The sequence below is a fragment of the Ornithodoros turicata genome, unplaced genomic scaffold (genome assembly GCF_037126465.1).
Source record: "Ornithodoros turicata isolate Travis unplaced genomic scaffold, ASM3712646v1 Chromosome16, whole genome shotgun sequence".
Classification (NCBI taxonomy): Eukaryota; Metazoa; Arthropoda; class Arachnida; order Ixodida; family Argasidae; genus Ornithodoros; species Ornithodoros turicata.
In genome coordinates this window covers 139,177-151,420 of record NW_026999320.1, presented here as the reverse complement: position 1 = coordinate 151,420, position 12,244 = coordinate 139,177, and the positions used below count along the sequence as shown (strand labels likewise).

The 12,244-nt window shown below is 45.6% G+C and overlaps 1 protein-coding gene across 1 annotated transcript in view; it reads left to right on the top strand.

Moving 5' to 3' along the window:
• The window catches only part of LOC135372645 (sperm-specific sodium:proton exchanger-like), a 261,452-nt gene extending 250,371 nt beyond the window's left edge, over positions 1-11,081 (top strand). Inside the window, exons 22-25 of the mRNA XM_064606149.1 lie at positions 5,781-5,960; positions 6,022-6,159; positions 7,444-7,641; positions 10,689-11,081. Of these exons, the coding sequence (XP_064462219.1) occupies positions 5,781-5,960; positions 6,022-6,159; positions 7,444-7,641; positions 10,689-10,895 (723 nt within the window). The 3' untranslated portion in view covers positions 10,896-11,081. The remainder of the gene's footprint in view (positions 1-5,780; positions 5,961-6,021; positions 6,160-7,443; positions 7,642-10,688) is intronic.
• Positions 11,082-12,244: the final 1,163 nt, after the last annotated feature.

The window sequence follows — 12,244 nt, the reverse complement described above, 5'->3', positions numbered from 1 at the left end:
CGTACTCCACAGGGGCGATGTTCAGGCATTTGCAGTGGAAGCGTTTACCACACGGGCCAGAACAAACCAGTTTCTGCTGCCGACCGGCGAAGGGCTGTGCACAAACGGCACATGTGCCTGATGCGGGAGCCATGGGAGCACACGACCACCTTCCTCGGTGGGCAGAAGTGGAAAAGTGGATGTAAAAGTGGATGTAAGTATGAACGTCTGCACCAGTGTCTCGTCGACGGGGGAAAAAAAAAGAAAGCTGCAAGACCACTGATGCGAACGAGTTGGTTTGGATAAAACGTGCATAGAGTGTGTCCCAGAAAACGTGTAATTAAATTATAATAAAAGAACTACGCAACCTAGAACCATGCAGTCGACCGTATTTGTTCTTAGTAGGTTTTTGCCACCTCCTGATGTGAATGTCGTTTATCGCAAGTTTAATTATGTCAATATTTGGGAACTGAACTCGGAAATTTGCCACGCAAAGATGACTTTTTTACCCCACCAGTATGAAGAGCGTGCCGAATTCACTCAAATTCATGATAGTTGACAGTGATATTCACGATCTATCCCATCGGGAAAAATAGCTGAACATCATGCTTTTCCGAGCAGCGGACCATAACGCGCGGCAACTATTTTCAGCGCAATCGCTCTGAGTTCGACGAAACGAGGTTCCTAACCCAACCCACAGAGTGAAAGTAGAAAAAGTGACAGTTTCTGAAATTGAGAGAGGGAAAGCATGATCCCAGGGAAAGCGATAAGCCGTGTCTGTGTTATCTCTTTTTTCGATGCCGGTGTGGGCTGGGTTTCCAACCTCCTTTCGTCGGACTGACAACAACCGCGCGCTATCCTCTCGGAGCTACGTAAAGCATGATGTTCGCCTATTTTTTTTCCGATGGGATAGATTGTGAATATCACTGTCAGTTGTCAGGTTGAGTAAATTAGACACGCTCTACACATTGGTGCGGTAAACAGTGACCTTTACTTGGCAAATTTTAGACTTCAGTTCGCCAAATTTACATAGTTATGCATACGTTGCACCACATTCACATCAGGAGGTGGCGAAAACATAGTAAGAACAAACGCCTTTGAGGGCATGATTCTAAATGGTGTACATAACGAACCCTGAGACTGGGGAAAACACACACTAAACGGGAAACCTTAAGATTTGTACGTCTGGGAATGTTATTAGCAGTATTTCTGTTTCCTACACGGAGCAGTTGAAAATGTTTATTTCCCTTTTTCTCCCTCCCTTTCCCCTTTGATGTATATACCTGTGTGGGATCGAATAAACTTTCATCTGCGTTTGGGGAGACTCCTGTTTAGTGTGTGTTTTTTCCCAGTCTCAAGGGTTCGTTATGAAGATCAATTATAACCAGCTCGCCTGCTTTCTCGCCGCTCTTTACGTTTCGTGCCCCTATGCAGGCTTCACCCCACAAAGTTTTCCCTCTTTGCTGTTTTCTTCTGGTTCCTTCGAAAAGGATTTGGAATTGATTGCCATGGACAGCCTATGCAGACTTGGCCGCACTCTGACCCTCTTGGAAGCGGAATATCGCCTAATTATTTTGCTACGGAAAATGATTTTGCCCCAACATTTTGTGGTTCGATCTCTGCCGATACCCTGCCTTTGCTTCGGAAAACGAATCTCCTCTGGGGCCATCGAAATGCAGTCAGTGGCCAACTGCGGTTTCTTCAGCCGTTAACTTCGACATTGTGGACATTGGTGTGTGGTGAAAGATTCACCCAGGATATCCGTTATAATTCATGGATCACCTTTAAAGAGGCTCAGGTTGCAAGGACGTTTTGGACTACCAAGAAATTGAGCACCAGCGGCTTCCAAGGCAACTATGTGCCCGCCTGTGAACCCCTCAAATCTCCCACTTCCAGATCATGTACAGGTATGTTGTCAAAAGGACCAAAATTTTGTCTAAATGTAAAACCCTCATGGCTTGACATCGCTGCGAGTATTTTCGTGATCTCTTCATGTTTACTTATCCGGCCCAATCTTTAACCTTCGTTAAGCAAGCTTTGTACCGCGTGACAAATCTGATAGATACTTCTATTAAACATAGCTCATGTCACTTCAGGCTTGTGAAGAGCGTACGTTCTTTCATGAATGTCAACGATCTTGCCTTAGTTCAAACTGACAAATCGTCTCGTTTCGCGGTCCTAAAGTCTAGTGATTTCTGCAAGAAGTAGTGTGACGTCTTCGACAGTTTCTTTAAACCTTTTCATGGTTCCGTGGACAATTTAAGAAAATACTTGTTGTCCGTTTTTCGTGATCAAGAGGCCAGCCCGTTAGTAAATTCTCTAAAACTCCCGTTGAAGTCTACGTTGTCAGTCAAATTCTTGCTCAAGGATCATAAGCCGGAGATGCCTTTAAGAGTCGTTGTAAATGAAAACCAAACTTTGCAAAAAGTCGTTTCGGGCTCTCTGCAGAATGGCTTATCACAGATTCCTCTTGAAAGCCCATTGCGTTATTTTATGGGCGTTTATTTATATTTATTTTTATATTACGTTATTTTATGTTACCAGGAGTTCGTGACTTTCTTGCATGCGTTCCAGAACAATGTTGGCATGAATGTTTCTAATTTCATGAGGATCCTGGGCTTGTATTTGAGATCCTTGGTTGTCTTGGTTGATGGAACGCTATTTACGCAGAACGATGGTGTATGTATTGGGTCTGCCGTTGCGCCTCAGCTGTCCGAAATTTATCTGCTTTCTTTGAATTTGAGTGTTGCTTCCCTCATCAATGGTTTACCTCAAGGCACGCAGGCGTTAAACGTTTTGTAGATGACCTAATTATCATTGCCACTGATCAGAATACCTTGTCTTTCTTCTTTCTTCGTAGATATTGTGAAAAGTGCCGCCCCCGAATTGCGTTTCACTATAGGTCCCATCTGAGAATTTTCTTCACTTTTTAGATACACGAATTTATACATCAACCACCCTTTGTTGGCAATATGGTAAACAGCCCTCAAAGCCTCCGTTAGCTTCTGACAGTTGCCATTCAAAAAATGTAAAATCAGGCCTTGTTCGGTGCCTTTTCTCCAGCACTCTAAAAAAATCTTGTTGCCATCATGTGTCCCCTCTTTGAGCAACCAAATACAGCGGCTGGAAGGTGCAGGTTATAGATATACTTGTTTCCCAAGCAACCTTCTCCGAAGCCTATTCGAACTTTCTCACCCGTCACGCGACCTCCGTACCGTTGAGCCTAGATCTACCCGCGCCGTCATACCTTTTTTCCATACCTTCTCTCACAACTTGAAAGCTGATGATGGTGATGATTGGGAGTTTAGTGGCGCAACGACAACAAAGATCATAATGCGCCAAAACTCGGAGCCCAACGAAGGAACGTGTCCCACACGCTAACACTGTCTCTGCACTATACCAGGACTGCCGTTTTCTAAAGGAAGAAGTACTGCCCAAGGTTGACCCTTGCCGCCAAAGAAGGTGAAAGGAGGAAGAAGTGGGCGGGAGGAGAGAGAGAGAAAAAAGAAAACAAATGAAAAGAGAGATGGGGACTAGCTGAATAGTCCTGGCCGGGCCTTCAAGGACCACCCGTCTATGGGAAGCAGGGGCCAAAACAGTGTGTTGTTTTCCCGGAGGGGCCCCAAAGGGTCCAAACCGACCTCCAGGTCCACTCAACTTCCAGGATCCCCCTTTCCCCAGACACGGGAAAGCCACGCACAGCTATACCTGGGGGTCTTCCTCCTGCGGCGACCCAACCGTGAGTGCAGGAGGGGGCTATTGCGGCTACTGCCGGGCGATGGGGGCGCCAAGTTCCCGACGCCGGGAACTTGAAAGCGCTCGCAAATAAATTTAATGTGAAAGTGGCCTTTTCAAACTTTTTTTTTTCACTTCTCAACCGTCACCATGTAGAAAACACAAGTTGCCGTTTCTTCCCTGTCAAAAGGCGGTTGTCTATGAAGTTATCATGGCCTGAGGGTTTCGCTATGTGGGTCAAACTTCAAGGTGCGTAAATGACCGCTTAAGGGAGCATGCAGCCAACGTAAAGAAAGCTGATCCCCATTTTTAAATTCGTCGAACATCTCCAGGAATGCAACAACTGCGAGTCGGGCTGGAAGGAGGCCAGGGTTGTGGTCAAAGAGGCGGACATAATGAAACGTGTTCTACGGAAAAGCTTAGAGATTTGTACGAGCAGAAAGTGTTTCTATCCCATTTTCTCCCTCCCTTTCCCTTTTGATGTATATACCTGTGTAGGATGGAATAAACTTTCATCTGTGTGTGAGACTCCTCTTTAGTGTGTGTTTTTCCCCAGTCTCGCCTGGGACAGCTATTACAGGGCAAGTGGGGTTTGGAGTCTTGGCGATCCTATTCCTAACATACGCGGAAGTCTTTGACATGAAGATTGCGTGTTACCTTGTGCTGTTTATTCTCGTTCGTCCCTGTGCCCTCCTTCAGTCTCAAAGAATGTCATCATCATTATTATCACCAGCTCGCTTGGATCCTGCAGCTAAAGTTCCATCCTGCGTATAGACCCTAATTTTTCAACACTTTTAGTGACTGTGCATTATCGCAGATCCGCTTCTTTTACCCGTCTTTGTGATTTCGGGTTTCTCTTAAACTGTAACATGAACCACGGCATGCAGGATACTATTTCTTTATCTATTCGAGCGAGCCCCTCGTTAAAATACTATTGGACGTGTCATTGGACTTGTTGCCTAGAATTGAGTGAGAAAGAAATTGTTCCTGAAATACTCATATTTTCTTTGCTGCTCTCTGTTATTGTTTCAATAACGCTGTTAAATATTGCTGTGGCTGCTGGCACATGCATCCATTGCATTTGCACGTCCTCATGCCTTGTGGAACTCGAAATAAATTAAAAATAAGCAGTGTATACAATATCCCAACATATATGGTGCGCCCAAGTGTAGAGTCACCTTTGTGACATTGTGAGAAACATCGTTGAGGATTCTACGGTATACGTGATGTGATTTCAAGCGCTTGTTATCGCGTTCGTGTCTTAGTTTTGCGGTTTGCCTCAAATCAAGCGTCTTATTTTAGTTTGAGAAAACTGTAATGACCCATATGTTTTGAATGCAGGCGCCTTTGGCTATGCACTCGATCCTTTTACCATAGAATTTCCATCCTCTCGATCTTTTATGTGGCTGTTATGAAGCGTTTTGTGTAACTGTTGTGTAAGGCGGAATTAATTAAATTAATGCAATTAGTTAATTGTTATTTTAATAAAGTAACTGCTGTGGTGGCTGGGATGGGAATACGTTAGATTAATATAATGCATGTAATAGTTATGTGTAAGTTAATTAGGTAATAAACTGAAAAAAGAAAAGTCGGCACCATAGGTTCCACGTCCGAAACCTTGTTGACCTTTTCAAGGCAGAGAACACCTCCCAATTTTTCGTTCAGTTGGGTTCCTCCTGAGCTCCAAAACATTTTGCGTTCAAATTTGACGCAAGCCATGTTTCTAACGGAATATTGTTCTTGTACTCCCGAGTTGAAGGGCCCCTAGTGTAGAGTACGCTCTATTCTATTCTATCTGTAGCAGCAGCAGAATTTTCGCATTAGGCCGGAACCATTCACATGTTTCCGATGGAACGCTAGAATGTCTACCTTTGGATAGTTTTCTGCACGATTTTTACAATAGATGCCGCTGAATCCCCATTTTGCTTCTGCTGTGTCATTGTTTTGAAGGCGGCCAGTTACGTTGCGTTTGACAACGTTTGTTTATACCTCTAAAAGGAAGGAAAAGAACTGAGAGATTGTGGAATTCTATAGTCTTCTTAGTAGTTTCCATCTCCATTGATCAGATCGAAGGAAGAGGCCGCGGCTTCAAGAGCAGTGTATTGGCGAATGCCGATTCGGTGCAGCACTACAAGGCCGAGGCCTCATTCACAAATTTCATGGCTGCACCTGGATGCCTGGGTGTATTGGGTTTCCTCAACAGGAGTCCATCTGTGTGCGACGTCACCTGCGAAACCGACATTGAGGTGAACTTTCTACGAAAGTTATGCGTGAACTACGACCTCATATCAGTTCTTCTCATTCCAGGCTTGCGTGATTCCAATGAGAACACTCGATGCAATCGTTCTGCGAGATAGCTCAACGCCATGCATCATGTACCGCATGTGGTTGTCAGTTGCTGTCCGCATCGCACGCACTGTTCTGGAGCGCATCGAAGAGTACGCGGTATGTTCCTCCGTTGCAAAATATTTCAAGAGCAGTCGTACGCCATTTCTTGATCAGATTACGATGGTCAGTACTACAGTGAACTGCTGAACGTACACAGATAACAAAGATGTCCGTACGTCTCCCATTGACATACGGCGTTTAAAGGGACGGTCGCACCCGTTCCAGTCGATTTCGAAAGTATAGTGCCATTTTATTCGTTCTGGACCACTGGAAAATTCCAGGCGAAGGACTCGTGTAGCATGACTGTTATTCGATGGAATACACCACAACAGCAGACCTTCCGCCGGAGAGTATTCCTGAATTCCATCCCTGAAAACGTCACTTTGTAAGAAGAAATGACTGCGCGACCTCGAGGAAACGAATACCGCGCCCGTGTGGGCGTCTCAAAGAGATAAATGGAGTCTGGGGCGTCTTCCCTCCTCTGAGAGTCGCCCTCTCACTCTCCGCTTCGGGAATGACGCCACGCCGCAGGAGCCACTGCGGCCGCAGAAACAGCGCCGGTATTTAAAATCACTTGATGTAATACCTAAGCACTTTTCGAACAAAGTACTGTGGTCGAGCCATCGGTGGGCCCGACGGGAATGCGTTAGCATTAAAATTTGAAAACCCTTTGGGAACTCCACTTCACAACGCTACACAACCTTCAACGACCCTTCACAAACGCTATACTACTATTCGCAGGGCCCTACACACCGCTAACGTAAGACAGCATTCGCAGCCAAACGAGCTTTCCGGGCTCACTTCGATTCAGTTGGGCGGCGCTGTTCGCAGCCTTCTGTCGCCGCGGCTGCCTCACACTGATTTCCTAACCCATGGCGCACCCACACAGACACGTCTGAGCCTGTCAATCGCCACAGCTGCACCAGCTTCTGCACTGTGCCAGCGCCGTGGTCGCGCCGCACTCTGCTTCCCTCTCAAGTCACCGCGCATGCGCACCGCTCCGTGGCTACAGACCACGCCGGAATTCTTGCGTAACCAGGACTATAATGCAACACGCATTCAAATTAGCCGTGCAGATTGTCGGCCCATGACGAACATAGTCGTACCAGTCCCATAGGTGGGTTTCCGGATGCGACCTCTTTTTAAAAAACAGATACTCCAAGCCATTTCATCTCGCATAATTCATTGCGCTTTCATCCATACCATCCATTACCGAGACATGTAATTCCTCTCATTACAAGGAAATAAAGTATAGCGCTAGAACTGGCTCATAGAGTAACATTGCTGTACTGATATGGCTACGTTGCTATGTGCCTATAAATCTTGTTTCAATAATCGCAGGCGTGGGAAGACGAATCCCTTACTCGCTACGTGGACAATGGCGTCATGCCCTTCCTGGGCGAAGCCACCTTCCTACGTCTTGATGAGCGTGTCGAGTGCATGATCCTGATCCAGGGAAGGCTAACAGTCAAGAAGGGACGCCGAATTTTACTCGGTCCGAGCCACGTGCCAGGAGACATACGTGAATTCTACTTAACGGTAAGGTAGTCCTAGTCCCTACCTGGCGCATCACGAAAAAAAACTTCTAAAAGTAATGGCGACTGTATAGCAATTGTATATGTTTCGAAACTTGAATGCTTCAGTACGTAATAACTGTGTAGTACATTCAGTGTATTTTGGAAGATACAAAGCAGATCGTTCTCCGATCAAAGCTGACACGGCTCGCGGGCTGTTGTTCTTCCTATACAAGAAGGCCGTCCTCGTGGGTGTACATTTGGTGCATTCCAGAACACAGCGTAGACCACGCGTCCGTTTAAATCGCATGGATATGGCATTCTGCACACAACGGCGACAACCAAGAGGAGAACAGAGGACGCAGATCTTGCCGCAAGGTGCAACTACTTAGACCAGGGCCTTCAAACACGCGGCAGGCAGCTACTTGTGACGTGCGGGCAGCTATTATGTTGCTCGATTGGCCTTGACCACCCAACAGAAGGAAGCTGCCTTCTGAAAACACTTCAATAAATAATTAGGCATGAAACCAGATTTTCAGGTATTGATTTTACCTCTGCCCGTCGCTGCCCCTGCTTAGGCTAGGAAGCCCATACATAACGGGACGGGAGACATCATCAGAACTAGCCTGAGTGGCAGAATGGGTATACAGCAGCCTGTTTGTTCATTTAACGGGGTCTATGTAGACGGGGAATGCAACGACCCCCCCGGTTGGTAATGAAACGTGGTTACTCGGCTAACTTTATTGAGAACACACGGATGCAAATGATAAGTGAAAAGCGAAACAAAGACCGAAGCTCCAACCGAGGGATAACTGTCCTACACGTCAAGAGTATCTCCGAATCTATCTACCTTTAGCCATAAGAACCACTTTTAAACCCCGCGTCAGGCTCCACGACTTGCTTTCCAAGCCCAAAGACCCTATACCGCCTGAATCCCAAAGTGGCGTCATTTACCGGCTTGCTGTCTGGACTGCAACACAACGTACACGCGGATAAAGGAACACGGACGCGACGTGTCTACGGCTGCGAACGCGACAAGGTCGAAGACTGAGCTGGATGAGGATCGCTGGGAAACAGGTCACACGTTCGACCTCGAAAATGCAGAGACAATGCCCCGGGAACAAAGATGGGGACCTCGAAAGTTCCTGGAACCATGGTACACGAGGCGTGAGAAAACAACATGCAATGTAAACGGCGGCTCTCTCTCGGACGTCTAAACGGACCTCGTTAAATAGAGAAAAGGTTGTTGTATCCCCATTCTGCCACTCAGGCTTTTTCTGATGATGTCTCTCGTATGGGAGACGAAACGTCAATTGAATTTATTACTTTCGTTAAGTGATGATGTCGATTAAGTCGATGTGTGTGTTTTTGTTATCTCTACTCCCGGCTTTTGGAACATATTTGCAGCACATACATATATGAGCACTTCTTTGTGGCTCGTGAACCAGACAAGTTAGGGTTACAGCAATCTCGTGTTCGCTTTCACTTTGAGAACTAACACTGTAACTAATGTGATGATTTTGATGGGTTCATCTTGACTCTCACAATAGAAGCTTTAGAAGAAGCCTTTGCGGGAAGATCTGCGGGAAATTGGAACGGAATACAGAAATGGGCAGTGAAGAAACTAGAGACGGGGCAGTGACGTACACGCGACACTTCGGCGCTATATGAAAGTTGCAGACCGGGATTATTTTTCCAAAGTTAAGGAATGTCAACAAAACACTGCGTAAATAGGACATAATATGAGTGCTCGTGAAGGTTATCAGTCTTTTGTGAAGAAGTACATACTTTTATCGAATCGTTTTGTATTTTCAGTACGCGAATTGGCAGTTTAGATTTTTCGTTAATATGTTGTACCTACACTATCCGGCTCCACAATAAGTACACCTGTTTTTATGTTGCTTGTGTTTTTGGTTGTTTTATGGTAATTTCAATTATGCCTTCATTGTGCGGCTCTCAAATATGTGGTCTAATGTCGACGCAGCACGCGACTCGATTCGAGTTTGAGACCCAGATTTTGGCCAAACTGCTCATGAGATGTCCCCGTTCTTACTAAGGTTTCAGGTTAGCATTTCATGCACCACGTGACATTACACGGCCTGGGACAAAAGTTTACGGATCACCGGGGCGTCGCATTTCTCCATTAGAGCGACACCCTAGTAGCGAACTCTGAGAGATAGACAAAATAGCCAGACACCCGTTTCTTATTCGATATGTTCCTGATAGCCAGCAGGGGAGCCGCTCTGATGAAGAAATACGCAGTGTGCCATAAACCTTTGTCCCAAGCTGTCAATACCATTATCTGTATTTGTCCATCCATTTGGGAGTTGTGATATACGACATCTATTAGTGCGAAATGCATAAACTGAGAACTATGGCAAGGTTGTTATCACAAATGCATATTCTACATGACGATATATAAAGAAAACATGGTGCCGTTTATCACTTCACATTCACTTGGATTAACGAGAACGCACCACATCTTTGGTTTTCTCCTCAACCTTTGGGAACATAAGGAAGGGTACCTGCTGTATGTGCTCTTGTCTTTCGTACATAATTGAAAATGAGTCACCCTAAGATACCTGCAAAATGGTTTTTCGTTCTTCAGTTGCACGGTCTTTGGGAGACGCGGCTCATAAGCACAGAACCAACTTCAGAGAAACCTACCGGAGTAGTATATTTGAAAGTTATTTGAGGATGGGAACATGACACGTTTTGTTTTTTTTTGTTTTTTGTTTTTTCGCTTCTTGTGGCATTTTTACGTATCGCACTAACGTCCCCAAATTTGTACTTTTGCACAGAAGAAAGTAAAAAAAAAAGAAACACTCACTCAGGAGGGCGACAGCGGGCCGAAAAATTATTGTGAATGGCTTCACAAGGCAGCGGAGCTTCATAAGGCTCACCAAAAGAGTTAGCTGATCCACTACACCGGGCACAATGCCTAATTTTTCGCTCATTTGATGTGCAAAGCGACATCTGTGGATATATGTCGCAGACATTTTGTTGTGGTGTTCATATGTCGAGTTAGTTATGAAGTTCTAGCATCATAACTCCATACTCAATCCTCGACAGGACGACAAGAGGACGAGACCGCTTCCTGTGCTGCTGCTGTTGTCGCAGACACGCCTTCAGCTTCCCGGCGAGTTGGACTGGTACCACCAAAGCGGCGAAGTCTTTCGCAAGGTCCTCCGTCGAACTGCTCTGTACAGCGAGAACATGACACCTTTTCCGCGGGGATCACTGCCGGAAAGTGCCGTGTTGCCATCATCGCCGGCGTAGTGTGTGACTATGATGAGGAAGCCATCGTTGTATAAGGAGCGTTAACCGAGGATAGCCTTGTTGTACCTACGAGTGCTGTCCTCACAATTACTGCACATTGTTCTCTGCAGAAAGTGAAATACCTAATCAAGTTCATGGATTTGGGCATTGCATTCTTGAAAAAAAAAAACAAAAAAAAACTCTATACTTTTTCTCTATAACGTGGTCAGTAGGAGTGAACTCCTATTGTGACGCAATAAAATTTCCAAGTTCTTCTATTGCTGTTTCTCTAGTTAATCGCACACATCCCTTATCAAGATATCAGACCGAACAGACCACGAAGTGGCAACAAATTGTCTGAATGTCGCGCGACGTTTCTTCCTTGTTTTTGTTTTGTTGTGTTCGTCGTGATACTGTATCCAGCTTTGGAAGATAAGAGCTCAACCAGCTACTAAAGGAAGGCAACGCAAGACGTTTCTAAACTGATACTCAAAGATCGGGCCCCAAACCTCTCGGACGACTGGCGATTTGTATCATAGGTTGATGTAGTCATATAAAGAGCATCTGCAAGACCATAAAACTATGTGAGCTGAATGTCCAGCCACATATCTCTAGTTATAGCGTTTCTGGCTGTATAGCTGTCAGCGCTGTATAAGTTACTTAAACCAACATGTAGTTCTCCTTCGGTTAACTTTGCTTCAGGATTACTTTAGGCGTTGTCCGTTTAAATGGGGCATATATCTCAACGTATTGTACAACAGAAGCGACACGGATGGAGTAGACGGAATAGAGCACTCACTACCAACTGGGAAACATGATTTTTATATATATATTCGAACTTACTCCCCCATCCTGAACCTTGTTTCCTTGTCAGTAAAGTCTCAGTTGTTAGTGAGTTCGTCTGCTCCGTCCGTGTCGCGTTTTCTTTCCACTCTGTTCCATTCTTCAATATTATCAAAAAGCCGAAGAAGTTCCTACTAGACGTTCATAATTTAGACAATGAACTAGATAACAGGTGTTACAGTGTTCGTGTACGAATATGCCGCGTCTGGTTAATCACTCATCATGAGCATCACTGCCCATTTCGTGGCACGAGTGGTTTTTCTTTGTCACAAAATAAAATGATTTAGATGTCTCAAGCCTGACAAACAAGACGGTCGTTGTTTGGTTTTGTTCTTCGAACGTTTGGCCCACTGCAGTTCTGCTAACAAAGGTTATGGGCCCAGGACTGACTACAAGCACACGCAACCTCAACGCCTACTAAAAGGTTTTTAGGGTTGATATCTTCCCGCCAGTGACGTCACAAGGGGGGGGTGCGGGGGGTGCGGTCCGCACCGGGTTAAACGACGGAAGGGGTGACGCGCCGCACT